Below are 27,500 nucleotides of genomic sequence, written 5' to 3'. Positions count from 1 at the left end.
CCACAGAAAATACAATCTCTATTGCACTCCACAGTGCCCTTTCCCACCTGGACAAAAGGAACACATACTGTACATGAAAATGCTATTGCAACAGCTCAGCGTTCAACATCATAGTGCCCTCCAAGATCATCACTAAACTAAGGACCCTGGGATTAAAGACCTCCCTCTGCAACTGGATCCTGGACTTCTAGATGGTGAGGGTAGGCAACAACAAATCCGCCACGCTGACACTTAACACGGTGGCCCCTCAGGGGAGCATGCTTAGTCAAATTATGTACTCCCTGTTCACCCATTCCCACCAACGGGGCTGTAGAAGAGTGGATCGTGATCTTCAAGTTCCTTGGTGTCCACATCACTAATGACCTATCATGGTCCAAACACATCAACACAGTCTAGATGAGGGCACGACAACGCATCTTCCCCCTTAGGAGGCTCTACCCACACACTGACTGAACTCTACCCACACACTCACTGGATTCTACCCACACACTCACTGGATTCTACCCACACACTCACTGGATTCTACCCACACACTCACTGGATTCTACCCACACACTGACTGGACTCTACCCACACACTGACTGGACTCTACCCACACACTGACTGGACTCTACCAACACACTCACTGGACTCTACCCACACACTGACTGGATTCTACCCAGACACTGACTGGATTCTACCCACACACTGACTGGATTCTACCCACACACTGACTGGATTCTACCCACACACTGACTGGACTCTACCCACACACTCACTGAACTCTACCCACACACTGACTGGACTCTACCCACACACTGACTGGATTCTACCCACACACTGACTGGACTCTACCCACACACTGACTGGACTCTACCAACACACTGACTGGACTCTACCCACACACTGACTGGACTCTACCCACACACTGACTGGACTCTACCCACACACTGACTGGACTCTACCAACACACTCACTGGACTCTACCCACACACTGACTGGACTCTACATACACACTGACTGGACTCTACCCACACACTGACTGGACTCTACCCACACACTCACTGGATTCTACCCACACACTGACTGGACTCTACCCACACACTGACTGGACTCTACCAACACACTCACTGGACTCTACCCACACACTGACTGGACTCTACCTACACACTGACTGGACTCTATCCACACACTGACTAGACTCTACCCACACACTGACTGAACTCTACCTACACACTGACTGGACTCTACCCACACACTGACTGGACTCTACCCACACACTGACTGGACTCTACCCACACACTGACTGGACTCTACCCACACACTGACTGGACTCTACCCACACACTGACTGGACTCTACCCACACACTGACTGGACTTTACCTACACACTGACTGGACTCTACCCACACACTGACTGGACTCTACCTACACACTCACTGAACTCTACCCACACACTGACTGGACTCTACCCACACACTGACTGGACTCTACCTACACACTGACTGGACTCTACCCACACACTGACTGGACTCTACCCACACACTGACTGGACTCTACCCACACACTGACACATACTACAAAACACACACACACTGACACATCGACACACTGTTTATTATCTATCCTGGTCACTTTCTTCTCTACCTAGATGTACATACAGTATTACCTCAATTACCTCAACTACCTCATACCCCTGCACATTGACTCAGTACCTGTATACTTGTATATAGTCTCATTACTACCTCGTACCCTGGCACATTGACTCAGTACCTGTACTCCTTGTATATAGTCTCATTACTACCTCGTACCCCTGCACATTGACTCAGTACCTGTACTCCTTGTATATAGTCTTATTACTACCTCGTACCCTGGCACATTGACTCAGTACCTGTACTCCTTGTATATAGTCCTATTACTACCTCGTACCCTGGCACATTGACTCAGTACCTGTACTCCTTGTATATAGTCTCATTACTACCTGGTACCCCTGCACATTAACTCAGTACCTGTACTCTTTGTATATAGTCTCATTACTACCTCGTACCCTGGCACATTGACTCAGTACCTGTACTCCTTGTATATAGTCTCATTACTACCTCGTACCCCTGCACATTGACTCGGTACCTGTACTCCTTGTATATAGTCTCATTACTACCTCGTACCCCTGCACATTGACTCGGTACCTGTATGTAACGGATGTGAAATGGCTAGCTAGTTAGTGTTTCGATCAGTTACGTCACTTGCTCTGAGACCTGAAGTAGGGTTTCACCTTGCTCTGCAAGGGCCGCGGCTTTTGTGGAGCGATGGGTAACGACGCTTCGTGGGTGTCAGTTGTTGATGTGTGCAGAAGGTCCCTGGTTCGCGCCCGTGTCGGGGCGAGGGGACGGTTTAAAGTTATACTGTTACATGTACTCCTTCTATATAGTCTCATTACTACCTCATACCCCTGCACATTGACTCGGTACCTGTACTCCTTCTATGTAGTCTCATTAGTACCTCATACCCTGGTCCATTAACTCAGTACCTGTACTCCTTGTATATAGTCTCATTACTACCTCGTACCCTGGTCCATTAACTCAGTACCTGTACTCCTTGTATATAGTCTCATTACTACCTCGTACCCTGGTCCATTAACTCAGTACCTGTACTCCTTGTATATAGTCTCATTACTACCTCGTACCCTTGTCCATTAACTCAGTACCTGTACTCCTTGTATATAGTCTCATTACTACCTCGTACCCTGGCACATTAACTCAGTACCTGTACTCCTTGTATATAGTCTCATTACTACCTCGTACCCCTGCACATTAACTCAGTACCTGTACTCCTTGTATATAGTCTCATTACTACCTCGTACCCTGGCACATTGACTCAGTACCTGTACTCTTTGTATATAGTCTCATTACTACCTCGTACCCTGGCACATTGACTCAGTACCTGTACTCCTTGTATATAGTCTCATTACTACCTCGTACCCCTGCACATTGACTCAGTACCTGTACTCCTTGTATATAGTCTCATTACTACCTCGTACCCTGGTCCATTAACTCAGTACCTGTACTCCTTGTATATAGTCTCATTACTACCTCGTACCCTGGTCCATTAACTCAGTACCTGTACTCCTTGTATATAGTCTCATTACTACCTCGTACCCTTGTCCATTAACTCAGTACCTGTACTCCTTGTATATAGTCTCATTACTACCTCGTACCCTGGCACATTAACTCAGTACCTGTACTCCTTGTATATAGTCTCATTACTACCTCGTACCCTGGCACATTAACTCAGTACCTGTACTCCTTGTATATAGTCTCATTACTACCTCGTACCCTGGCACATTGACTCAGTACCTGTACTCTTTGTATATAGTCTCATTACTACCTCGTACCCTGGCACATTGACTCAGTACCTGTACTCCTTGTATATAGTCTCATTACTACCTCGTACCCCTGCACATTGACTCGGTACCTGTACTCCTTGTATATAGTCTCATTATACATGGTCATTGGTCCAGGGCATTGGGTATAGGGGATGGAGGAGAGGCCCAGCAGTGGTCCAGGGCAGAGGGGATGGGGATAGGCCCAGCAGTGGTCCAGGGCAGAAGGGATGGGGATAGGCCCAGCAGTGGTCCAGGGCAGAAGGGATGGGGATAGGCCCAGCAGTGGTCCAGGGCAGAAGGGATGGGGATAGGCCCAGCAGTGGTCCAGGGCAGAAGGGATGGGGATAGGCCCAGCAGTGGTCCAGGGCAGAAGGGATGGGGATAGGCCCAGCAGTGGTCCAGGGCAGAAGGGATGGGGATAGGCCCAGCAGTGGTCCAGGGCAGAAGGGATGGGGATAGGCCCAGCAGTGGTCCAGGGCAGAAGGAATGGGGATAGGCCCAGTGGTCCAGGGCAGAAGGGATGGGGATAGGCCCAGTGGTCCAGGGCAGAAGGGATGCGGATAGGCCCAGTGGTCCAGGGCAGAAGGGATGGGGATAGGCCCAGTGGTCCAGGGCAGAAGGGATGGGGATAGGCCCAGCAGTGGTCCAGGGCAGAAGGGATGGGGATAGGCCCAGTGGTCCAGTGTTAGGGCGTTGGTCACTGACTCTAGGGAGACTTTGTGGGCTAAAGAGCTAGAAAATACAGTACAGTATGCCCTGACACCTGACAGTATACCCTGACACCTGACAGTATGCCCTGACATCCTGACAGTATACCCTGACATCCTGACAGTAAACCCTGAGATCCTGACAGTATACCCTGACATCCTGACACTATACCCTGACATCCTGAAAGTATACCCTGACATCCTGACAGTATACCCTGACATCCTGACAGTATACCCTGACATCCTGACAGTAAACCCTGACATCCTGACAGTATACCCTGACATCCTGACACTATACCCTGACATCCTGAAAGTATACCCTGACATCCTGACAGTATACCCTGACATCCTGACAGTATACCCTGACATCCTGACAGTATATCCTGACATCCTGACAGTATACCCTGACATCCTGACAGTATGCCCTGACATCCTGACAGTATGCCCTGACATCCTGACAGTATACCCTGACGTCCCGACAGTATACCCTGACCTCCTGACAGTATACCCTGACACCGCGACAGTATACCCTGACATCCTTGAAGACTAGTCACTGAAAACACTCTAGTCTACTGCAAGGTTTCCATCACTTAGTCAAGGACAGAATAAAGGCACAAAACATTTCCCTTTATTGTCTCACCTTTATTTTTACACTTTTACACTACCTTTTATATTGTATTACCTTTGAGCTGTGAAAGTGACTATATGAATTTGATATGGTTCTCTCTGACAGTCATTCCCTGAACATCCCTCCTCACAGAGCTGACTTCAAATACAGAGAGAGAGAGAGAGAGAGAGAGAGAGAGAGAGAGAGAGAGAGAGAGAGAGAGAGAGAGAGAGAGAGAGAGAAGTGTCATTTAATTTTATCAGACTCAAGACATGTAGGTCCTACCTGATCGTCCTGGTTGTTTGGCCACGGGGAGGGACACCTCAGTGAGGGGTAGGATGTACACATCAGGTCCGCTCTGGGATGCAGGGGACGCCAGGGTGGACAGGTCCGCCTGGTACTCCTCCCCATCGACATTCTCAAACTCCTACAGGACAGAAGGGCAGAGAGGTCAGAGACCATCAAGATCAGAAGTTCAGTGTGTTTGAGATGAGTTTTACAAGGTGAGGTAAAGAATCCTTTAGCTTGATCACACAATGCAAAGTTCTTGGAAAAACAAGATGATTTATATAGCAGTGATTCTGTGCAGTCCGACTGCAATGTAGTCCATCAAACAGACAATATTACCTTTAGAAAAAAATCCCTGCCGTATACGAGAACGTAATCCAATTCCGGGAATCCATTTGTCCCCATAGCAGAGAGCAATAGGTTGAAGCAACATTGAGAGGGGAAAAGATAACTTTGTCTCTCTTTGTCTCTGTCTCTGTCTCTGTCTCTGTCTCTCTGTCTCTGTCTCTGTCTCTGTCTCTGTCTTTGTCTCTGTCTCTGTCTCTGTCTCTGTCTCTGTCTCTGTCTCTGTCTCTGTCTCTGTCTCTCTGTCTCTGTCTCTGTCTCTGTCTCTGTCTCTCTCTCTGTCTCTGTCTCTGTCTCCGTCTCTCTGTCTGTCTCTGTCTCTGTCTCTGCCTCTGCCTCTGCCTCTGTCTCTGTCTCTGTCTCTGCCAGGGGAAGCTGATGTCAGGCAGTTCGGAGGGATTTCCGAGTTAAGCGTGCCTAAATGGAATGAAATTATCTTTTAATGCACTTTTCTCTCTATGTGCATTCTGACCTTGAATTTAACCATGAGAATATTATGCTATTTATCTGTTACTTGTTTGGGGTGGAGATCAACGAAATGAAGGTGACCTGTAAAAAACTATATAAAAAATTATGTTTAAACTAAATATTTTGAAGTAACTGGTTCCGCAGCTTTTTTTTGTTTTGTTTACCCAGCTTTTTTCGGGTCAAAATGTAACCTGAACTTAAAATGTTTACTTGGTCAAAACTTATCTCCAACATGATAAAAGGTAGGCAAAAATTCTGTCAAATTAAAATGATGTGTTTGCTCAATTTGACTCATATGTTCATTCAACTAGATATGATTATTTTGGCAACTTAACAAACAGTTAGGGTGTAGAACTAATAATACCCACATACATTTCTAACTGTCATTCCATTTCCTGTTCCTTCCTCGTTCAGGTCTGTGTAGTTGTTCCTGAGAGTGGCAGTTATTGTTAACCAAAGGTTATTTAATTCACAATCACCTGCTGACACAATGTCATGATTATTATCAATTATTTTAGACATTGTTATATGCATGTTTGAAGAAATAAAAGTTAGACATCTACAGTAGTACTAAGCAGCTTGTTGTGCCATGAGGTGTAAGCGATCATGATGAAGGGATCTTTTACACCCGTCAGGCAAAATTAAGTTCAATGATGAAATGACCCATTCTCACATTAGCAAACGTTGATGGTACAGTAGAAGCAAAATGCAGCATCCTGCAATGCTTGTTGTAAAACCTCTAGTTAACGCTGGTGAATTAAACACTGGGTTCAACAACGCCTGACAAAATGGGTTCAATTGGCAAATGATCAGATACATAAATCAATGAAGTCAATACCATAGAAGAAGTGGTATAATTCTGCACTAAACAGAAGGTGAAACACCAAAAGAGTGTTTTCAAACATCCCAGTCCCTGGTGTTGCAGAACTCGTGATTAAGTCATGTTAATCAATCAAAACACCGTGTAATGTTTCAAAACCTCTCGGAATGATGTTTCAATACTCCAGCAAAGTCAACGTTTTGTCTCCTTAACGTTGGTGGAAGCTCAGTTTCCAAAGCACTTTATTTTAACAGTGTACTGTAAGACATCAGATCCATTCTGGAGCCGACCACACTAATACATATTGGATATTAAATAAGAAATCCCTTGGAGAGATCTTCAAAGCTCTAAGACTGAAGTGACACAATAAAGAAGGGATGATGACGAGTGAGAGACGGGAGAGAGAGAGAGAGATGGGAGGAGAGAGAGAGAGAGATGGGAGGAGAGAGAGAGAGAGAGATGGAGAGGAAGAGAGAGAGAGAGATGGGAGAGAGAGAGAGAGAGAGAGAGATGGGAGAGAGAGAGAGAGATGGGAGGAGAGAGAGAGAGAGATGGGAGAGAGAGAGAGAGAGAGAGAGAGAGAGAGATGGGAGAGAGAGAGCGATGGAAGAGAGAGAGAGAGAGAGAGAGAGAGAGAGAGAGAGAGAGAGAGAGAGAGAGAGAGAGAGAGAGAGAGAGAGAGATGGAAGGGAGGGAGGGAGGGAGTAGAGCGAGGGAATTGGCAGGATTTGGGGAGTGGATATCAGTGTAAAAGCCTCTCAGTTGTAAGGAGTTTAGTGGTGAGGTGGAAACTATGGAAAACTGTGACCCTTTGTAAACTCGTCCTGCACCCACTCCCCTGACTCCCCCCATCCTCCTTACCCCTCCTTCCATCCCTCGCTCGCTCAATCCTGTCCCACGAGAGAACACACACACATATGCACATACGCAGTCTCACTCAGACAGACAGACACGCACACACACACACTCCCTCTGTTCTCCAAGTCCACAGCTTCACACGACCCCTACCGACCCACCAAACATCTGTTTCAGGATCAGAGTTCCTGAGACACAGTAAACACCCAGTCCTCTAACACGTACCCTTACAGAGATCACAGTAAACACCCAGTCCTCTAACACGTACCCTTACAGAGATCACAGTAAACACCCAGTCCTCTAACACGTACCATTACAGAGATCACAGTAAACACCCAGTCCTCTAACACGTACCCTTACAGAGATCACAGTAAACACCCAGTCCTCTAACACGTACCCTTACAGAGATCACAGTAAACACCCAGTCCTCTAACACGTACCCTTACAGAGATCACAGTAAACACTCAGTCCTCTAACACGTACCCTTACAGAGATCACAGTAAACACTCAGTCCTCTAACACGTACCCTTACAGAGATCACAGTAAACACTCAGTCCTCTAACACGTACCCTTACAGAGATCACAGTAAACACCCAGTCCTCTAACACGTACCCTTACAGAGATCACAGTAAACACCCAGTCCTCTAACACGTACCCTTACAGAGATCACAGTAAACACCCAGTCCTCTAACACGTACCATTACAGAGATCACAGTAAACACCCAGTCCTCTAACACGTACCCTTACAGAGTTTACAGTAAACACCCAGTCCTCTAAATGGTACCATTACAGAGATCACAGTAAACACCCAGTCCTCTAACACGTACCCTTACAGAGATCACAGTAAACACTCAGTCCTCTAACACGTACCATTACAGAGATCACAGTAAACACCCAGTCCTCTAACACGTACCATTACAGAGATCACAGTAAACACCCAGTCCTCTAACACGTACCCTTACAGAGTTTACAGTAAACACCCAGTCCTCTAAATGGTACCATTACAGAGATCACAGTAAACACCCAGTCCTCTAACACGTACCCTTACAGAGATCACAGTAAACACCCAGTCCTCTAACACGTACCCTTACAGAGATCACAGTAAACACCCAGTCCTCTAAATGGTACCATTACAGAGATCACAGTAAACACCCAGTCCTCTAACACGTACCCTTACAGAGATCACAGTAAACACTCAGTCCTCTAACACGTACCATTACAGAGATCACAGTAAACACCCAGTCCTCTAACACGTACCCTTACAGAGATCACAGTAAACACCCAGTCCTCTAAATGGTACCATTACAGAGATCACAGTAAACACTCAGTCCTCTAACACGTACCCATACAGAGATCATAGTAAACACCCAGTCCTCTAACACGTACCCTTACAGAGATCACAGTAAACACTCAGTCCTCTAACACGTACCCTTACAGAGATCACAGTAAACACCCAGCCCTCTAACACGTACCATTACAGAGATCACAGCTAACACCCAGTCCTCTAACACGTACCCTTACAGAGATCACAGTAAACACTCAGTCCTCTAACACGTACACCCACTCCTCTAACACGTACCATTACAGAGATCACAGCTAACACCCAGTCCTCTAACACGTACCCTTACAGAGATCACAGCTAACACCCAGTCCTCTAACACGTACCCTTACAGAGATCACAGCTAACACCCAGTCCTCTAACACGTACCCTTACAGAGATCACAGTAAACACCCAGCCCTCTAACACGTACCCTTACAGAGATCACAGTAAACACTCAGTCCTCTAACACGTACCCTTACAGAGATCACAGTAAACACCCAGCCCTGTAACACGTACCCTTACAGAGATCACAGCTAACACCCAGTCCTCTAACACGTACCCTTACAGAGATTACAGTAAACACCCAGTCCTCTAACACGTACCCTTACAGAGATCACAGTAAACACCCAGTCCTCTAACACGTACCCTTACAGAGATTACAGTAAACACCCAGTCCTCTAACACGTACCCTTACAGAGATCACAGTAAACACCCAGTCCTCTAACACGTACCCTTACAGAGATCACAGTAAACACCCAGTCCTCTTAACACGTACCCTTACAGAGATCACAGTAAACACCTAGTCCTCTAACACGTACCCTTACAGAGATCACAGTAAACACTCAGTCCTCTAACACGTACCCTTACAGAGATCACACACGCACAGAGTTCCTGTAAAATGCACAGCTACAGAGTTCACACAAAGACACAAATATCCACTCACATCTCTCTCCCACACATACAGTTACATAGATCTAACATAAACACCCATCCCTCTCTCAGCCCTCTCCCAGCCCTCTCTCAGTCCTCTCCCAGCCCTCTCCTAGTCCTCTCCCAGCCCTCTCTCAGCCCTCTCCCAGCCCTCTCCCAGCCCTCTCCCAGCCCTCTCTCAGCCCTCTCCTAGCCCTCACTCATCCCTCTCCCAGCCCTCTCATACCTCTCCCAGCCCTCTCTCATCCCTCTCCCAGCCCTCTCTCATCCCTCTCTCAGTCCTCTCCCAGCCCTCTCCCAGCTCTCTCTTAACCCTCTCCCAGCCCTCTCCCAGCCAACACTCATCCCTCTCCCAGCCCTCTCATCCCTCTCCCAGCCCTCTCTCATCCCTCTCCCAGCCCTCTCCCAGCCCTCTCCTAGCCCTCTCTCAGCCCTCTCCCAGCCCTCGCCCTCTCTACCATTACAGAGATAACACACGCACAGAGTTCCTGTAAAATGCACAGCTACAGAGTTCACACAAAGACACAAATATCCACTCACATCTCTCTCCCACACATACAGTTACATAGATCTAACATAAACACCCATCCCTCTCTCAGCCCTCTCCCAGCCCTCTCTCAGTCCTCTCCCAGCCCTCTCCTAGTCCTCTCCCAGCCCTCTCTCAGCCCTCTCCCAGCCCTCTCTCATCCCTCTCCCAGCCCTCTCCCAGCCCTCTCTCAGCCCTCTCCCAGCCCTCACTCATCCCTCTCCCAGCCCTCTCATACCTCTCCCAGCCCTCTCTCATCCCTCTCCCAGCCCTCTCTCATCCCTCTCTCAGTCCTCTCCCAGCCCTCTCCCAGCTCTCTCTCAATCCTCTCCCAGCCCTCTCTCAGCCCTCTCCCAGCCCTCTCTCAGCCCTCTCCCAGCCCTCTCCCAGCCCTCTCTCAGCCCTCTCCCAGCCCTCTCCCAGCCCTCCTCTAGCCCTCTCCCAGCCCTCTCTCAGCCCTCTCCCAGCCAACACTCATCCCTCTCCCAGCCCTCTCATCCCTATCCCAGCCCTCTCTCATCCCTCTCCCAGCCCTCTCCCAGCCCTCTCCTAGCCCTCTCTCAGTCCTCTCCCAGCCCTCTCCCAGCTCTCTCTCAACCCTCTCCCAGCCCTCTCTCAGCCCTCTCCCAGCCCTCTCTCAGCCCTCTCCCAGCCCTCTCCCAGCCCTCTCTCAGCCCTCTCCCAGCCCTCTCTCAGCCCTCTCACAGCCCTCTCCCAGCCCTCTCCCAGCCCTCTCTCAGCCCTCTCCCAGCCCTCTCTCAGCCCTCTCCCAGCCCTCTCTCAGCCCTCTCCCAGCCCTCTCTCATCCCTCTCCCAGCCCTCTCTCATCCCTCTCCCAGCCCTCTCATCCCTCTCCCAGCCCTCTCTCATCCCTCTCCCAGCCCTCTCCCAGCCCTCTCTCATCCCTCTCCCAGCCCTCTCTCATCCCTCTCCCAGCCCTCTCATCCCTCTCCCAGCCCTCTCTCATCCCTCTCCCAGCCCTCTCATCCCTCTCCCAGCCCTCTACCAGCCCTCACTTATCCCTCTCCCAGCCCTCTCATCCCTCTCCCAGCCCTCTCTCATCCCTCTCCCAGCCCTCTCATCCCTCTCCCAGCCCTCTCATCCCTCTCCCAGCCCTCTCTCAGCCCTCTCCCAGCCTTCTCTCAGTCCTCTACCAGCCCTCTCTCAGCCCTCTCACACATAAATCATACAAATAATGCATTCTATTTTATAGCATTTTTCAAGGACCAATTTCGCTTTATAATTGTAGAAACAAGTAAAGTAGAAACAATACATGTACTAATATTGTGCAAACTGGTTTAATTTAATGGCATCAAAGAACTCTCCGCTAAAAACAATACAAAAGAAATCATTTCTATTACAATCAGCATTAGGACTCATTCACAGCTAGAGTTCAGGCTACTCCCACTCTCCACATAACATCTATCTGTTCTTACCTGAGCTCAAGTTCCATTGGGAAAGCCGGCATGTTGGTCACTCGCCCGACACAAGTTCACTTGTACCCTGTACCCGAATGTCTCAGCAGAACAACAAGTGGAAAGCACCTGCAAACACCACCACCACCACCCCCACCAAACCACGTACACACAAGCACCCAGGGGCCCCATGAAGGCCCAGCTGGCTTGGAGGGCATGTGATTGGCGGTGCCAAACACAGAGCCTACAGTAAGACCATGGTCCTGCAGCTGAGAGGGACTTATTCCAGCAGATCGCTGCTATCTAGCGCTCCAGCGAGACCAGAAGGGTCTATCTCAATGTCATGGATGGAGAGAAAGAGAGGGACAGAAGGATGGAGAGAAAAGGAAGCGTTAAAGGGAGGAGAAGTGTTTCCCAGTCCAACAGGCAATTCCTGTGCTCCTCCCAAGAGGAGGGAGGGAGAGAGACAGGAAAGCAAGAAATTTGGAGGGGGGGGGGGGGGGGCAAGTGAGAAGAAGCGAGAGAAATGGAGCCCCCACAAAAATGTGAGGCAGAAAAAAATGAGTGGGAGGGAAGGCTTTTCACATTCTATCCTCATGACATCATTCTCTCCCCTCTTCTCTAGTTCTTTCTCTTCTATCACTCTCTCTCTTCTCCTGGCGGGGAACATGTGCAGAGCAGAACTCTTCCCCACAAGGATGAGCACACACACACACACACACACACACACACACACACACACACACACACACACACACACACACACAACACACACAACACACACACACACACACACACACACACACACACACACACACACACACACACACACACACACACACACACACACACCTCTATCATCTCCTCTTCCTGCTCTGGGAGAGGCTGTGTCTAATTCCAGATGGAGGCCCTGGGGCGCGTGAGGCCGGATGTACTGTGGACTCTGGGGTATGCCCTTCCTCAAGCCCTCTCACCCCTTTTCCCCCTCCCCTCTCTCTCTCCCTCCCTCGCCTCTCCCTCTCCTCTCTCTCTTTCCCTCTCCTCTCCCATTTTCTCCCTCCCTGCTTTCTCTTTCTCCTCTCCTCTCTTTCTCCTCTCTCCCTCTCCCTCTCCTCTCTCTACCTCTCCTCTCTCCCTCTCCTCTCCTCTCTCTCTACCTCTCATCTCTCTTTCTCCTCTCTCCTCTCTCTCCCTTTCCTCTCCTCTCTTTCTACGTCTCCTCTCTCCCTCTCCTCTTTCCTCTCCTCTCTCTCTCCCTCTCCTCTCCTCTCTCTCCCTTTCCTCTCTTCTCTTTCTACCTATCCTCTCTCCCTCTCCTCTCTCTCTCCCTCTCCTCTCTCTTTCTCTTCTCTCTCCATCTCCTCCCCTCTCTCTCTCTCTCTCTCCCTGAGTATTCTCCTCTATCTTAGTCTCTCTCTCCCTGAGTATTCTCCTCTATCTTAGTCTCTCTATCTCTGAGTATTCTCCTCTATATTAGTCTCTCTCTCTCTGAGTATTCTCCTCTATCTTAGTCTCTCTCTCCCTGAGTATTCTCCTCTATCTTAGTCTCTCTCTCTCTGAGTATTCTCCTCTATCTTAGTCTCTCTCTCTCTGAGTATTCTCCTCTATCTTAGTCTCTCTCTCCCTGAGTATTCTCCTCTATCTTAGTCTCTCTCTCCCTGAATATTCTCCTCTATCTTAGTCTCTCTCTCTCTGAGTATTCTCCTCTATCTTAGTCTCTCTCTACCTGAGTATTCTCCTCTATCTTAGTCTCTCTCTCCCTGAGTATTCTCCTCTATCTTAGTCTCTCTCTCTCTCTGAGTATTCTCCTCTATCTTAGTCTCTCTCTCTGAGTATTCTCCTCTATCGTAGTCCCTCTGAGTATTCTCCTCTATCTTAGTCCCTCTCCCTGAGTATTCTCCTCTATCTTAGTCTCTCTCTCCCTCTGAGTATTCTCCTCTATCTTAGTCCCTCTCTCTGAGTATTCTCCTCTATCTTAGTCTCTCTCTCTGAGTATTCTCCTCTATCTTAGTCTCTCTCTCTCTGAGTATTCTCCTCTATCTTAGTCTCTCCCTGAGTATTCTCCTCTATCTTAGTCTCTCTCTCTGAGTATTCTCCTCTATCTTAGTCTCTCTCTCCCTGAGTATTCTCCTCTATCTTAGTCTCTCTCTCCCTGAATATTCTCCTCTATCTTAGTCTCTCTCTCTCTGAGTATTCTCCTCTATCTTAGTCTCTCTCTACCTGAGTATTCTCCTCTATCTTAGTCTCTCTCTCCCTGAGTATTCTCCTCTATCTTAGTCTCTCTCTCTCTCTGAGTATTCTCCTCTATCTTAGTCTCTCTCTCTGAGTATTCTCCTCTATCGTAGTCCCTCTGAGCATTCTCCTCTATCTTAGTCCCTCTCCCTGAGTATTCTCCTCTATCTTAGTCTCTCTCTCCCTCTGAGTATTCTCCTCTATCTTAGTCCCTCTCTCTGAGTATTCTCCTCTATCTTAGTCTCTCTCTCTGAGTATTCTCCTCTATCTTAGTCTCTCTCTCCCTCTGAGTATTCTCCTCTATCTTAGTCTCTCTCTGAGTATTCTCCTCTATCTTAGTCTCTCTCTCTGAGTATTCTCCTCTATCTTAGTCTCTCTCTCTCTGAGTATTCTCCTCTATCTTAGTCTCTCCCTGAGTATTCTCCTCTATCTTAGTCTCTCTCTCTGAGTATTCTCCTCTATCTTAGTCTCTCTCTCTCTGAGTATTCTCCTCTATCTTAGTCTCTCCCTGAGTATTCTCCTCTATCTTAGTCTCTCTCTCTGAGTATTCTCCTCTATCTTAGTCTCTCTCTCTGAGTATTCTCCTCTATCTTAGTCTCTCTCCCTGAGTATTCTCCTCTATCTTAGTCTCTCTCTCTGAGTATTCTCCTCTATCTTAGTCTCTCTCTCTGAGTATTCTCTTCTATCTTAGTCCCTCTCCGAGTATTCTCCTCTATCTTAGTCCCTCTCTCTATGAGTATTCTCCTCTATCTTAGTCTCTCTCTCCCTGAGTATTCTCCTCTATCTTAGTCTCTCTCTCTCTGAGTATTCTCCTCTATCTTAGTCTCTCCCTGAGTATTCTCCTCTATCTTAGTCTCTCTCTCTATGAGTATTCTCCTCTATCTTAGTCCCTCTCTGAGTATTCTCCTCTATCTTAGTCTCTCTCTCTCTATGAGTATTCTCCTCTATCTTAGTCTCTCTCTCCCTCTGAGTATTCTCCTCTATCGTAGTCTCTCTCTCTCTGAGTATTCTCCTCTATCTTAGTCTCTCCCTGAGTATTCTCCTCTATCTTAGTCTCTCTCTCCCTGAGTGTTCTCCTCTATCTTAGTCTCTCTCTCTGAGTATTCTCCTCTATCTTAGTCTCTCTCTCCCTCTGAGTATTCTCCTCTATCTTAGTCCCTCTCTCTGAGTATTCTCCTCTATCTTAGTCTCTCTCTCTGAGTATTCTCCTCTATCTTAGTCTCTCTCTCCCTCTGAGTATTCTCCTCTATCTTAGTCTCTCTCTGAGTATTCTCCTCTATCTTAGTCTCTCCCTCTGAGTATTCTCCTCTATCTTAGTCTCTCTCTCCCTGAGTATTCTCCTCTATCTTAGTCTCTCTCTCTGAGTATTCTCCTCTATCTTAGTCTCTCTCTCTCTCTGAGTATTCTCCTCTATCTTAGTCTCTCTCCCTGAGTATTCTCCTCTATCTTAGTCTCTCTCTCTGAGTATTCTCTTCTATCTTAGTCCCTCTCCGAGTATTCTCCTCTATCTTAGTCTCTCTCTGAGTATTCTCCTCTATCTTAGTCTCTCTCTCCCTGAGTATTCTCCTCTATCTTAGTCTCTCTCTCCCTGAGTATTCTCCTCTATCTTAGTCCCTCTCTCTGAGTATTCTCCTCAATCTTAGTCTCTCTCTCTCTGAGTATTCTCCTCTATCTTAGTCTCTCCCTGAGTATTCTCCTCTATCTTAGTCTCTCCCTGAGTATTCTCCTCTATCTTAGTCTCTCTCTCCCTGAGTATTCTTCTCTATCTTAGTCCCTCTCTCCCTGAGTATTCTCCTCTATCTTAGTCTCTCACTGAGTATTCTCCTCTATCTTAGTCTCTCTCTCCCTGAGTATTCTTCTCTATCTTAGTCCCTCTCTCCCTGAGTATTCTCCTCTATCTTAGTCTCTCTCTGAGTATTCTCCTCTATCTTAGTCTCTCTCTCTGAGTATTCTCCTCTATCTTAATCCCTCTCTCTCTGAGTATTCTCCTCTATCTTAGTCTCTCTCTGAGTATTCTCCTCTATCTTAGTCTCTCTCTCCCTGAGTATTCTCCTCTATCTTAGTCTCTCTCTCTCTGAGTATTCTCCTCTATCTTAGTCTCTCTCTCTGAGTATTCTCCTCTATCTTAGTCTCTCTCTCTCTGAGTATTCTCCTCTATCTTAGTCTCTCTCTCTCTCTGAGTATTCTCCTCCATCTTAGTCCCTCTCTCTGAGTATTCTCCTCTATCTTAGTCTCTCTCTCTGAGTATTCTCCTCTATCTTAGTCCCTCTCCCTGAGTATTCTCCTCTATCTTAGTCTCTCTCTCCCTGAGGATTCTCGTCTATCTTAGTCTCTCTCTCTCTGAGTATTCTCCTCTATCTTAGTCTCTCTCTCCCTGAGTATTCTCCTCTATCTTAGTCTCTCTCTCCCTGAGGGTTCTCCTCTATCTTAGTCTCTCTCTCTCTGAGTATTCTCCTCTATCTTAGTCTCTCTCTCCCTGAGTATTCTCCTCTATCTTAGTCTCTCTCTCCCTGAGTATTCTCCTCTATCTTAGTCTTTCTCTCTCTCTGAGTATTCTCCTCTATCTTAGTCTCTCTCTCTGAGTATTCTCCTCTATCGTAGTCCCTCTGAGTATTCTCCTCTATCTTAGTCCCTCTCCCTGAGTATTCTCCTCTCTCTTAGTCTCTCTCTCCCTCTGAGTATTCTCCTCTATCTTAGTCCCTCTCTCTGAGTATTCTCCTCTCTCTTAGTCTCTCTCTCTCTGAGTATTCTCCTCTATCTTAGTCTCTCTCTCCCTCTGAGTATTCTCCTCTATCTTAGTCTCTCTCTGAGTATTCTCCTCTATCTTAGTCTCTCTCTCTCTGAGTATTCTCCTCTATCTTAGCCTCTCCCTGAGTATTCTCCTCTATCTTAGTCTCTCTCTCTCTGAGTATTCTCCTCTCTCTTAGTCTCTCTCTCTCTGAGTATTCTCCTCTATCTTAGTCTCTCTCTCCCTCTGAGTATTCTCCTCTATCTTAGTCTCTCTCTGAGTATTCTCCTCTATCTTAGTCTCTCTCTCTCTGAGTATTCTCCTCTATCTTAGCCTCTCCCTGAGTATTCTCCTCTATCTTAGTCTCTCTCTCTGAGTATTCTCCTCTATCTTAGTCTCTCGCTCTCTGAGTATTCTCCTCTATCTTAGTCTCTCCCTGAGTATTCTCCTCTATCTTAGTCTCTCTCTCTGAGTATTCTCCTCTATCTTAGTCTCTCTCTCTGAGTATTCTCCTCTATCTTAGTCTCTCTCTCTCTCTGAGTATTCTCCTCCATCTTAGTCCCTCTATCTGAGTATTCTCCTCTATCTTAGTCTCTCCCTCTGAGTATTCTCCTCTATCTTAGTCTCTCTCTCTCTCTGAGTATTCTCCTCTATCTTAGTCTCTCCCTGAGTATTCTCCTCTATCTTAGTCTCTCTCTCCCTGAGTATTCTCCTCTATCTTAGTCTCTCCCTGAGTATTCTCCTCTATCTTAGTCTCTCTCTCCCTGAGTATTCTCCTCTATCTTAGTCTCTCCCTGAGTATTCTCCTCTATCTTAGTCCCTCTCTCTCCCTGAGTATTCTCCTCTATCTTAGTCTCTTTCCCTGAGTATTCTCCTCTATCTTAGTCTCTCTCCCTGAGTATTCTCCTCTATCTTAGTCTCTCCCTGAGTATTCTCCTCTATCTTAGTCCCTCTCTCTCCCTGAGTATTCTCCTCTATCTTAGTCTCTCTCTCCCTGAGTATTCTCCTCTATCTTAGTCTCTCTCTCCCTGAGTATTCTCCTCTATCTTAGTCTCTCTCTCTCTCTGAGTATTCTCCTCTATCTTAGTCTCTCTCTCTGAGTATTCTCCTCTATCTTAGTCTCTCTCTCCCTGAGTATTCTCCTCTATCTTAGTCTCTCCCTGAGTATTCTCCTCTATCTTAGTCTCTCTCTCTGAGTATTCTCCTCTATCTTAGTCTCTCTCTGAGTATTCTCCTCTATCTTAGTCTCTCTCTCCCTGAGTATTCTCCTCTATCTTAGTCTCTCTCTCCCTGAGTATTCTCCTCTATCTTAGTCTCTCTCTGAGTATTCTCCTCTATCTTAGTCTCTCTCCCTGAGTATTCTCCTCTATCTTAGTCTCTCTCTCCCTCTGAGTATTCTCCTCTATCTTAGTCCCTCTCTCTGTAGGTGACTTGCATTATGTTAATGAGACATTAGTGGAGTATCTGTGCCTATGTTTACCTTTGAAACAATCCTCTGTTTGTGGTAAAGAGGAATATAAAGTAGCCTGTAGGAACCACTCTATGGGAGAGGCCTTCTGTTTGTGAGACAGATGGGCATCGATGAAAATGTCACTCACTCACGCACGCACGCACGTATGACTCGTGCACGCGTATGACTCGCGTACGTATGACTCGCGCACGCCTACACAAGCTCATGCCCGCAGTAGAAGAAACTAGCTAGGAGATTCATTCAGTGAAAAGTGAATCGCTCTGCTCAAAAGGTCTCACAGAACTGAACGTGTTCTCCTCAAGGTATCCGCAGAGTAGCAGAGTGCAGATTGTCTCTGGACTGAGAGCAGAAAACCCATCTAATGGATGTCAGCAGCTCTGAGGTCTAAAGACGCTTCTGTTAACAGCACTTCAAAATGGGTCAAGAGAAAATACTACGTGTGTGTGTGTGTGTGTGTGTGTGTGTGTGTGTGTGTGTGTGTGTGTGTGTGTGTGTGTGTGTGTGTGTGTGTGTGTGTGTGTGTGTGTGTGTGTGTGTGTGTGTGTGTGCGCGCGAGTGCGAGCGAACGAGTGAGCGTGTGTGTCTCACCTTGAAGCCGATATGCCCCTTCTTGCAGCAGAAGCAGGCCAGCATGAGGAAGACAAAGGTGAAGAGACCAGAGAAGGAAACAGCCACAACCGCCAGAGAAGACGACCAAGACAACCCACTTAGCGGAGCGCCATCTGCAAGACAGACAGAGTTAATACAACCAGAGAGCCAATCAATATCTTTATTGACCCAGTTGGGAAATTAAAAAAAAATACATGCAAAAAAGAGACTTGCATTATGTTAATGAAACATTAGTGGAGTATCTGTGCCTACGTTAACCTTTGAAACAATCCAGTCATTACCATCAGACAGTCCTCCCCAATTAAGGTGCCACCAGCCTCCTGTGATACAAACTGGAAACTGTTGAGCGTGAAACACCCAGCAGCGTTGCAGTTCTTGACACAAACCGGTGCACCTGGCACCTACTACCACACCCCGTTCAAAAGGCACTTAAATATTTTGTCTTGCCCATTCACCCTTTGAATGGCACACACACACACACACAATCCATGTCTCAATTGTCTCAAGGCTTAAAAATCATTCTTTAACCCGTCTCCTCCCCTTCATCTACACTGATTAAAGGGAATTTAACATCAATACGGGATCATAGATTTCACCTGGATTCACCTGGGTCAGTCTGTCATGGAAAGAGCAGGTGTTCCTAATGTTTTGTACCCTCAGTGTACATACACATAAGATACATAGTGAGATTGGTTACAGTCTTGAAAGGATCAGATAGTAGCAGTCATTGTGCAGAAGAAGCCAGACAGAACATCAGGCTGAAGAAGGCATTAGTATCTTCTTCTACCAAAGACGTACGTTATGTTATTACTTGTCATTTAGCAGACGCTCTTATCCAGAGCAATTACGGCTAAGTGCCTCGCTAATGGGCACACCGAAAGTTTTTCCACCTAGTCGATATGAACTAGCAACCTTTCGGTTACTCACCCCAACACTCTTAACCGCAAGGCTACCTGCCGTTAGGGGAGACGGAGGAGACAGAAGAGACAGAGGAGACAGGGGAGACAGAGGAGACCTAGGAGACAGAGAGGACAGGGGAGACAGAGGAGACAGAGGAGACAGAGGAGACAGAGAGGACAGGGGAGACAGAGAGGACAGGGGAGACAGGGGAGACAGAGGAGACAGAGGAGACAGAGAGGACAGGGGAGACAGAGGAGACAGAGAGGACAGGGGAGACAGAGGAGACAGAGGAGACAGAGAGGACAGGGGAGACAGAGGAGACAGAGAGGACAGGGGAGACAGAGGAGACAGAGAGGACAGGGGAGACAGAGGAGACAGAGGAGACAGAGGAGACAGGGGAGACAGAAGAGACCTAGGAGACAGAAAGGACAGGGGAGACAGAGGAGACAGAGGAGACAGAGGAGACAGAGGAGACAGGGGAGACCTAGGAGACAAAGAGGACAGGGGAGACGGAGGAGACAGAGGAGACAGAGAGGACAGAGAGGACAGGGGAGACAGAGGAGACAGAGAGGACAGGGGAGACAGAGAAGACAGGGGAGACAGAGGAGACAGAGGAGACAGAGAGGACAGGGGAGACAGAGGAGACAGAGGAGACAGAGAGGACAGGGGAGACAGAGGAGACAGAGAGGACAGGGGAGACAGAGGAGACAGAGGAGACAGAGGAGACAGGGGAGACAGAGGAGACCTAGGAGACAGAGAGGACAGGGGAGACAGAGGAGACAGAGGAGACAGAGGAGACAGAGGAGACAGGGGAGACAGAGGAGACCTAGGAGACAGAGAGGACAGGGGAGACAGAGGAGACAGGGGAGACAGAGGAGACAGAGGAGACAGGGGAGACAGAGGAGACCTAGGAGACAGAGAGGACAGGGGAGACAGAGGAGACAGAGGAGACAGAGAGGACAGGGGAGACAGAGGAGACAGAGGAGACAGGGGAGACAGAGAGGACAGGGGAGACAGGGGAGACCTAGGAGACAGAGAGGACAGGGGAGACAGAGGAGACAGAGGAGACAGAGAGGACAGGGGAGACAGGGGAGACAGAGGAGACAGAGGAGACAGGGGAGACAGAGGAGACCTAGGAGACAGAGAGGACAGGGGAGACAGGGGAGACCTAGGAGACAGAGAGGACAGGGGAGACAGAGGAGACCTAGGAGACAGAGAGGACAGGGGAGACAGAGGAGACAGAGAGGACAGGGGAGACAGAGGAGACAGAGGAGACAGAGAGGACAGGGGAGACAGAGGAGACCTAGGAGACAGAGAGGACAGGGGAGACAGAGGAGACCTAGGAGACAGAGGAGACAGAGAGGACAGGGGAGACAGGAGACAGAGGAGACAGAGGAGACAGAGGAGACAGGGGAGACAGAGGAGACAGGGGAGATGGAGGAGACAGAGGAGACAGAGGAGACAGAGGAGACCTAGGAGACAGAGGAGACAGAGGAGACAGAGGAGACAGGGGAGACAGAGGAGACCTAGGAGACAGAGGAGACAGGGGAGACAGAGGAGACAGAGGAGACAGAGGAGACAGGGGAGACAGAGGAGACCTAGGAGACAGAGGAGACAGAGAGGACAGGGGAGACAGAGGAGACCTAGGAGACAGAGAGGACAGGGGAGACAGAGGAGACCTAGGCGACAGAGAGGACAGGGGAGACAGAGGAGACAGAGAGGACAGGGGAGACAGAGGAGACAGAGGAGACAGAGGAGACAGGGGAGACAGAGGAGACCTAGGAGACAGAGAGGACAGGGGAGACAGAGGAGACAGAGAGGACAGGGGAGACAGAGGAGACAGAGAGGACAGGGGAGACAGAGGAGACAGAGAGGACAGGGGAGACAGAGGAGACAGAGGAGACAGAGAGGACAGGGGAGACAGAGGAGACCTAGGAGACAGAGAGGACAGGGGAGACAGAGGAGACCTAGGAGACAGAGGAGACAGAGAGGACAGGGGAGACAGAGGAGACAGAGAGGACAGGGGAGACAGAGGAGACAGAGAGGACAGGGGAGACAGGAGACAGAGAGGACAGGGGAGACAGGAGACAGAGAGGACAGGGGAGACAGGAGACAGAGGAGACCTAGGAGAAATGGTGAGAGAGGGGAGACATGGGAGACATGGCGAGAGAGGGGAGACATGGGAGACATGGCGAGAGAGGGGAGACATGGGAGACAGGGGAGACAGAGGAGACAGGAGAGACACAGGAGACAGAGAGGACAGAGGAGACAGGGGAGACAGAGGAGACAGGAGAGACACAGGAGACATGAGAGACACAGGAGACAGGAGAGACACAGGAGACATGGCGAAAGAGGAGCCTGCCCTGCAGTTGATCAACAGACACATTGGGAGGTCTATACTGTATTAATGTGTGGTTAGGTACAGTCAATTAAATGAATATAGTAATATATTCAGGGATGTTTTTCAGCAAACACTTTAGTTATACATTTCCTAGATCATTTATCACCGTTGGTTTAACGTGATTTAAACAAATCTACATTGTATTACGTGGAAGTGCCTTGAATATGCTATGAATCAGCGATTTGGATAACCACATATTTTCTAGTGTTGCTTCGCAACTGAAGTAAAATAATTATACTTTTGCATAACACACTATAGCGGAATAAAATTAACTCATACACATTGTCTTTCATCTCTGAACATCTGTATCAGAGAGAGAGAGAGAGAGAGAGAGAGAGAGAAGAGAGAGAGAGAGAGAGAGAGAGGAGAGAGAGAGGGAGAAGAGAGAGAGAGAAGAGAGAGAGAGAGAGAGAGGGAGAAGAGAGAGAGAGAGGGAGAAGAGAGAGAGAGAGAGAGAGAGAGAGAGAAGAGAGAGAGAGAGAAGAGAGAGAAATAGAGTGAAAGAGAGAGAGAGAAAGAGAGTGAAAGAGAGTGAAAGAGAGAGAGAGAGAGAGAGGGAAAGAGAGAGAGAGAGAGAGAGAGAGAGAGAGAGAGAGAGAGAGAGAGAGAGAGAGAGAGAGAGAGAGAGAGAGAGAGAGAGAGAGAGAGAGAGAGTGAAAAAATGTTGTTGCGGAGATAGTGACTTAATATGTATCTAATATACATTTGACAGATACAGTAGCTAGATGTTATTATGAGGGGATAATGGTAGCTCCTGTGGAGTCCTTTGTGGGCCTGAAATGGAACCATATTCCCCTATGGGCCCTGGTATAAAGTAGTCCACTACCCTATGGGCCCTGGTATAAAGTAGTCCACTACCTTATGGGCCCTGGTATAAAGTAGTCCACTACCCTATGGGCCCTGGTATAAAGTAGTCCACTACCTTATGGGCCCTGGTATAAAGTAGTCCACTACCCTATGGGCCCTGGTATAAAGTAGTCCACTACCTTATGGGCCCTGGTATAAAGTAGTCCACTACCTTATGGGCCCTGGTATAAAGTAGTCCACTACCCTATGGGCCCTGGTATAAAGTAGTCCACTACCTTATGGGCCCTGGTATAAAGTAGTCCACTACCTTATGGGCCCTGGTATAAAGTAGTCCACTACCCTATGGGCCCTGGTATAAAGTAGTCCACTACCCTATGGGCCCTGGTATATAGTAGTCCACTACCTTATGGGCCCTGGTATAAAGTAGTCCACTACCCTATGGGCCCTGGTATAAAGTAGTCCACTACCTTATGGGCCCTAGTATAAAGTAGTCCACTACCTTATGGGCCCTGGTATATAGTAGTCCACTACCTTATGGGCCCTGGTATAAAGTAGTCCACTACCCTATGGGCCCTGGTATAAAGTAGTCCACTACCCTATGGGCCCTGGTATATAGTAGTCCACTACCCTACGGGCCCTGGTATATAGTAGTACACTACCCTATGGGCCCTGGTATATAGTAGTCCACTACCTTATGGGCCCTAGTATAAAGTAGTCCACTACCTTATGGGCCCTGGTATAAAGTAGTCCACTACCTTATGGGCCCTGGTATAAAGTAGTCCACTACCTTATGGGCCCTGGTATAAAGTAGTCCACTACCTTATGGGCCCTGGTATATAGTAGTCCACTACCTTATGGGCCCTGGTATAAAGTAGTCCACTACCCTATGGGCCCTGGTATATAGTAGTCCACTACCCTACGGGCCCTGGTATATAGTAGTACACTACCCTATGGGCCCTGGTATATAGTAGTCCACTACCCTACGGGCCCTGGTATATAGTAGTCCACTACCTTATGGGCCCTGGTATAAAGTAGTCCACTACCCTATGGGCCCTGGTATATAGTAGTCCACTACCCTACGGGCCCTGGTATATAGTAGTACACTACCCTATGGGCCCTGGTATAAAGTAGTAAACTATGCTACTAACAGTGCCATTTCAGGCACAATCTACAGTACTTTCTCTGTCTAATTGTGATGTAAGGCGAAACACAAACACACACACACACACACACACGCACACACACACACACACACGATGTAAGACGAAATGGAATTACACTGAAATATGAATTACAGGTCTGAGTTAATGTTGGTGAATTTTTCTTACTTTACGTTATAACCTGTTGAGGATGGGGGCGCTGTTGAGACTATTTATGCTAATTGGGTAATTTTTGAAACGGCTTCCCACAAAATCCTTGATCGTACAATATGCATATTATTATTATTATTGGATAGAAAACAGTCTATAGTTTCTATAGGAGTTGAAATTTTGTCTCTAAGTGGAACAGAGCCCATTCTACAGCAATTTCCCTGACATGGAGTCAGATTTCAGAAATGTTGGCCACTGTTCTGAAGTCAGTTAAAAGGGCACTGTTATTGCTATGACTATACAGACACTGCTTACGTCTTCCCCTGGATGCCTTTACGTGATGACGATTTCAATGGGGTCGATTGCACGTTCACAGGCACTACAAATGAAAAAACCCTGAGGCTAGTCATTCTTTTGGAGCTGCGTCATGCGCCTAGAGGACACCGGCCCGCACCTGTTCCAAGCATTAGTGAAGGGGGTAATATTACTCGGGTCATGTTTCTACTCGTTATGGGAGTTAAAAACATCATAAGGTAGTTAATTTAAAGCATTTTATAGCAATTTATATCCGTTTAGTGCGATTTTGGGACATTTATTTCTTTAACGCTGTGAATAGCTGGGCACGCTTTCAGTTCATCCCGAACGCAGTTGGGCATTTCCACATGGCAAGAGGACAGCTTTCCACCAAAAGACGATTACTCCCAAGAAAGGATCCTTTGCCCAAGATACTGATGGAAGAACAGCTCAAAGTAGGACATTTTTATTATGATAAATCGTGTTTCTGTCGAAAAATGTTAGTGGCTTAGGACGCCATGTTTTTTGACGTAGCTTCGCTTGGCGCAAACTGTATTGAAAAGTAAGGATAAATAAAAAAATGTAATTCCGCGATTGTATTAAGAATTAAATTGTCTATCAATCCCTGTCCACCCTATATTTTTTAGTCACGTTTATGAGTATTTATGTATAAGAGTAGATCACTGTCTAAGTGGCGCAAGGACATTTTCTCACCAGCTGAGCTACATTTCACATTGTCTAACCATGATTTTGGTGGCTAAATATAAACATTTTCGATCAAACTCTATATGGATTGTGTAATATGATGTTACAGGAGTGTCATCTGAAGAATTCTGAGAAGGTTAGTGAAAAAATGTATATATTTTTGGCGATGTTGACGTTATCGCCCACTTTGGCTAGAATCAATGCTGGGCTGCTATGTGCTATGTGCTATGCTAATATAACGATTTATTGTGTTTTCGCTGTAAGACACTTAAAAAATCTGAAATATTGTCTGTATTCACAGGATCTGTGTCTTTCGATTCGTGTATGCTGTGTATTTTTACGAAATGTTTGATGATTAGTAAGTAGGTAAACACGTTGCTCAATGTAGTTTTTCTAGTCCATTTGTGACGGTGGGTGCAATTGTAACCTATGCCATCTACCTGAAATATGCACTTTTTTCTAACAAAACCTATCCCATACCATAAATATGTTATCAGACTGTCATCTGATGAGTTTTTTTGTTGGTTAGGGGCTATAAATATCTTAGTTTAGCCGAATTGGGGATGGCTACTGGTGTTGGTGGACAAATAAAAGATGGTGGATTATGCTAATGTGTTTTTAGGTAATAGATGTACATCTTTACATATTGTGTCTTCCCTGTAAAACATTTTAAAAATCGGACATGTTGACTGGATTCACAAGATCTGTGTCTTTCATTAGCTGTATTGGACTTTAATGTGTGAAAGTTAAATATTTTAAAAAAATCATTTTTTTGAATTTCGCGGCACTGGTTTTTCAGTGGGGGGGGGGGGGGGGGGGGTAGTGCCGCTAGCGGCACGCTGATCCTACACACACACACGATGTAAGACGAAATGGAATTACACTGAAATATGAATTACAGGTCTGAGTTAATGTTGGTGAATTTTTCTTACTTTACGTTATAATCTGCGTGTTGCATTGGCCAATCTACAAGCATTTCGCTACACTCGCATTAACATCTGCTAACCATGTGTATGTGACAAATAACATTTGATTTGAATCTTATGAATCTTTTTGAACAATATAGCATATATCTCGTTTTGTCAGTGAGCCTCAACATGTATTTTTATACAACACGGGGTGGAGAGGGACAGAGGTTGCCACAGAAACAGATTGGATGACCAGCCGTGTAGGATAGCCTTCAGCTGTAAATCTCCTCTGTCGATCCATGTCAACACACACACGATCACACATCAGTTTGAAGGTACAATGGGGGGGGGGGCCTTACCAAAGACAGGGCTGAACAGAGCTCTCCATTAATAATGAAGGAGGGCCTCAGATAATAATAGAACACTTTAATCTGAGCTAATACAGCCTTTATTGAGACCAGGGTAGACAAGGGAGGACAGAGGAGAGAGGGGAGAGAAAGGAGACAGAGAAGAGAGAGGAAACAGAGGAGACATAGGTGACAGAGAGGACAGGGAGGACAGAGGAGACAGGGGAGACAGAGAGGACAGGGAGGACATAGGAGACAGAGAGGACAGAGAGGACAGAGGAGAGAGAGGAGACATAGGAGACAGAGAGGACAGGGGAGACATAGGAGAGAGGAAACAGAGGAGAGAAAGGAGACAGGGGAGAGAGAGGAGACATAGGAGACAGAGAGGACAGGGGAGACAGAGGAGACAGAGGAGGCAGAAGAGAGAGGAGACAGAGAGGACAGGGGAGACAGGGGGGGCATAGGAGAGAAAGGAGACAGAGAAGAGAGAGGAGACATTGGAGACAGAGCGAGATAGGAGCCTGCCCTAAAGCTGATTAACAGATACATTGGAAGGTCTACATCATATTGTACTGATGTGTTGTTAGAAGCCTAGATGGGTTTAGCTGCAGACGTGCGTGCGTGCGTGCGTGCGTGCCTGCGTGTGTGCGTGCGTGCGTGCGTGTGTGTGAGACCATGTGAGTGACATGTTGTTCAACAGACCAGTTAATGAAAACACCATTCACCACTCTATTACCATCTAATATGGGTCAACAATAAATAAATTACCACACACACACACACACACACACACACACACACACACACACACACACACACACACACACACACACACACACACACACACACACACACACACACACACACACACACACACACACACACACACACACACACACACACACACAGTACATAAACACTGCCTCTGTGTTGCGTTGCGGTTGGCTAGCTGGGGGAGATGGATGGCATTGACTCTCTCTCCACTAAGGAAGCCAGTGCAGATGGAGAACACCCCTGTCCTGCTCTGATCTGTACTCTGTACTGAACATAGATCCTAAGAAAGACAAGAGGCTGTCAACTCCCTAAAGGGAGACAGAGAAATACAACAGGCACATCACTCCATTTGGTGTTCTGGTATTTTATTAG

The 27,500-nt window shown here is 47.3% G+C and overlaps 1 protein-coding gene across 3 annotated transcripts in view; it reads right to left on the bottom strand.

The window, feature by feature from the left end:
• The window catches only part of LOC129828630 (serine/threonine-protein kinase LMTK1-like), a 136,680-nt gene that overhangs the window by 47,938 nt on the left and 61,242 nt on the right, over positions 1 to 27,500 (bottom strand). For 2 of the 3 annotated variants that reach the window (XM_055889715.1, XM_055889716.1), the window contains exons 2-3: positions 18,662 to 18,795; positions 4,960 to 5,101 (exon numbers count right to left, since the gene is read on the bottom strand). In XM_055889715.1, the coding sequence (XP_055745690.1) occupies positions 4,960 to 5,101; positions 18,662 to 18,795 (276 nt within the window). Of the gene's footprint in view, positions 1 to 4,959; positions 5,102 to 11,663; positions 12,023 to 18,661; positions 18,796 to 27,500 lie in introns of those variants that run through there. The other variant, XM_055889718.1, reaches the window with a different exon arrangement.

This window comes from Salvelinus fontinalis, chromosome 30 (genome assembly GCF_029448725.1).
Source record: "Salvelinus fontinalis isolate EN_2023a chromosome 30, ASM2944872v1, whole genome shotgun sequence".
NCBI lineage: Eukaryota > Metazoa > Chordata > Actinopteri > Salmoniformes > Salmonidae > Salvelinus > Salvelinus fontinalis.
The sequence above is the reverse complement of the archived record's forward strand: the minus strand, read 5'-3'. Positions and strand labels throughout refer to the sequence as shown.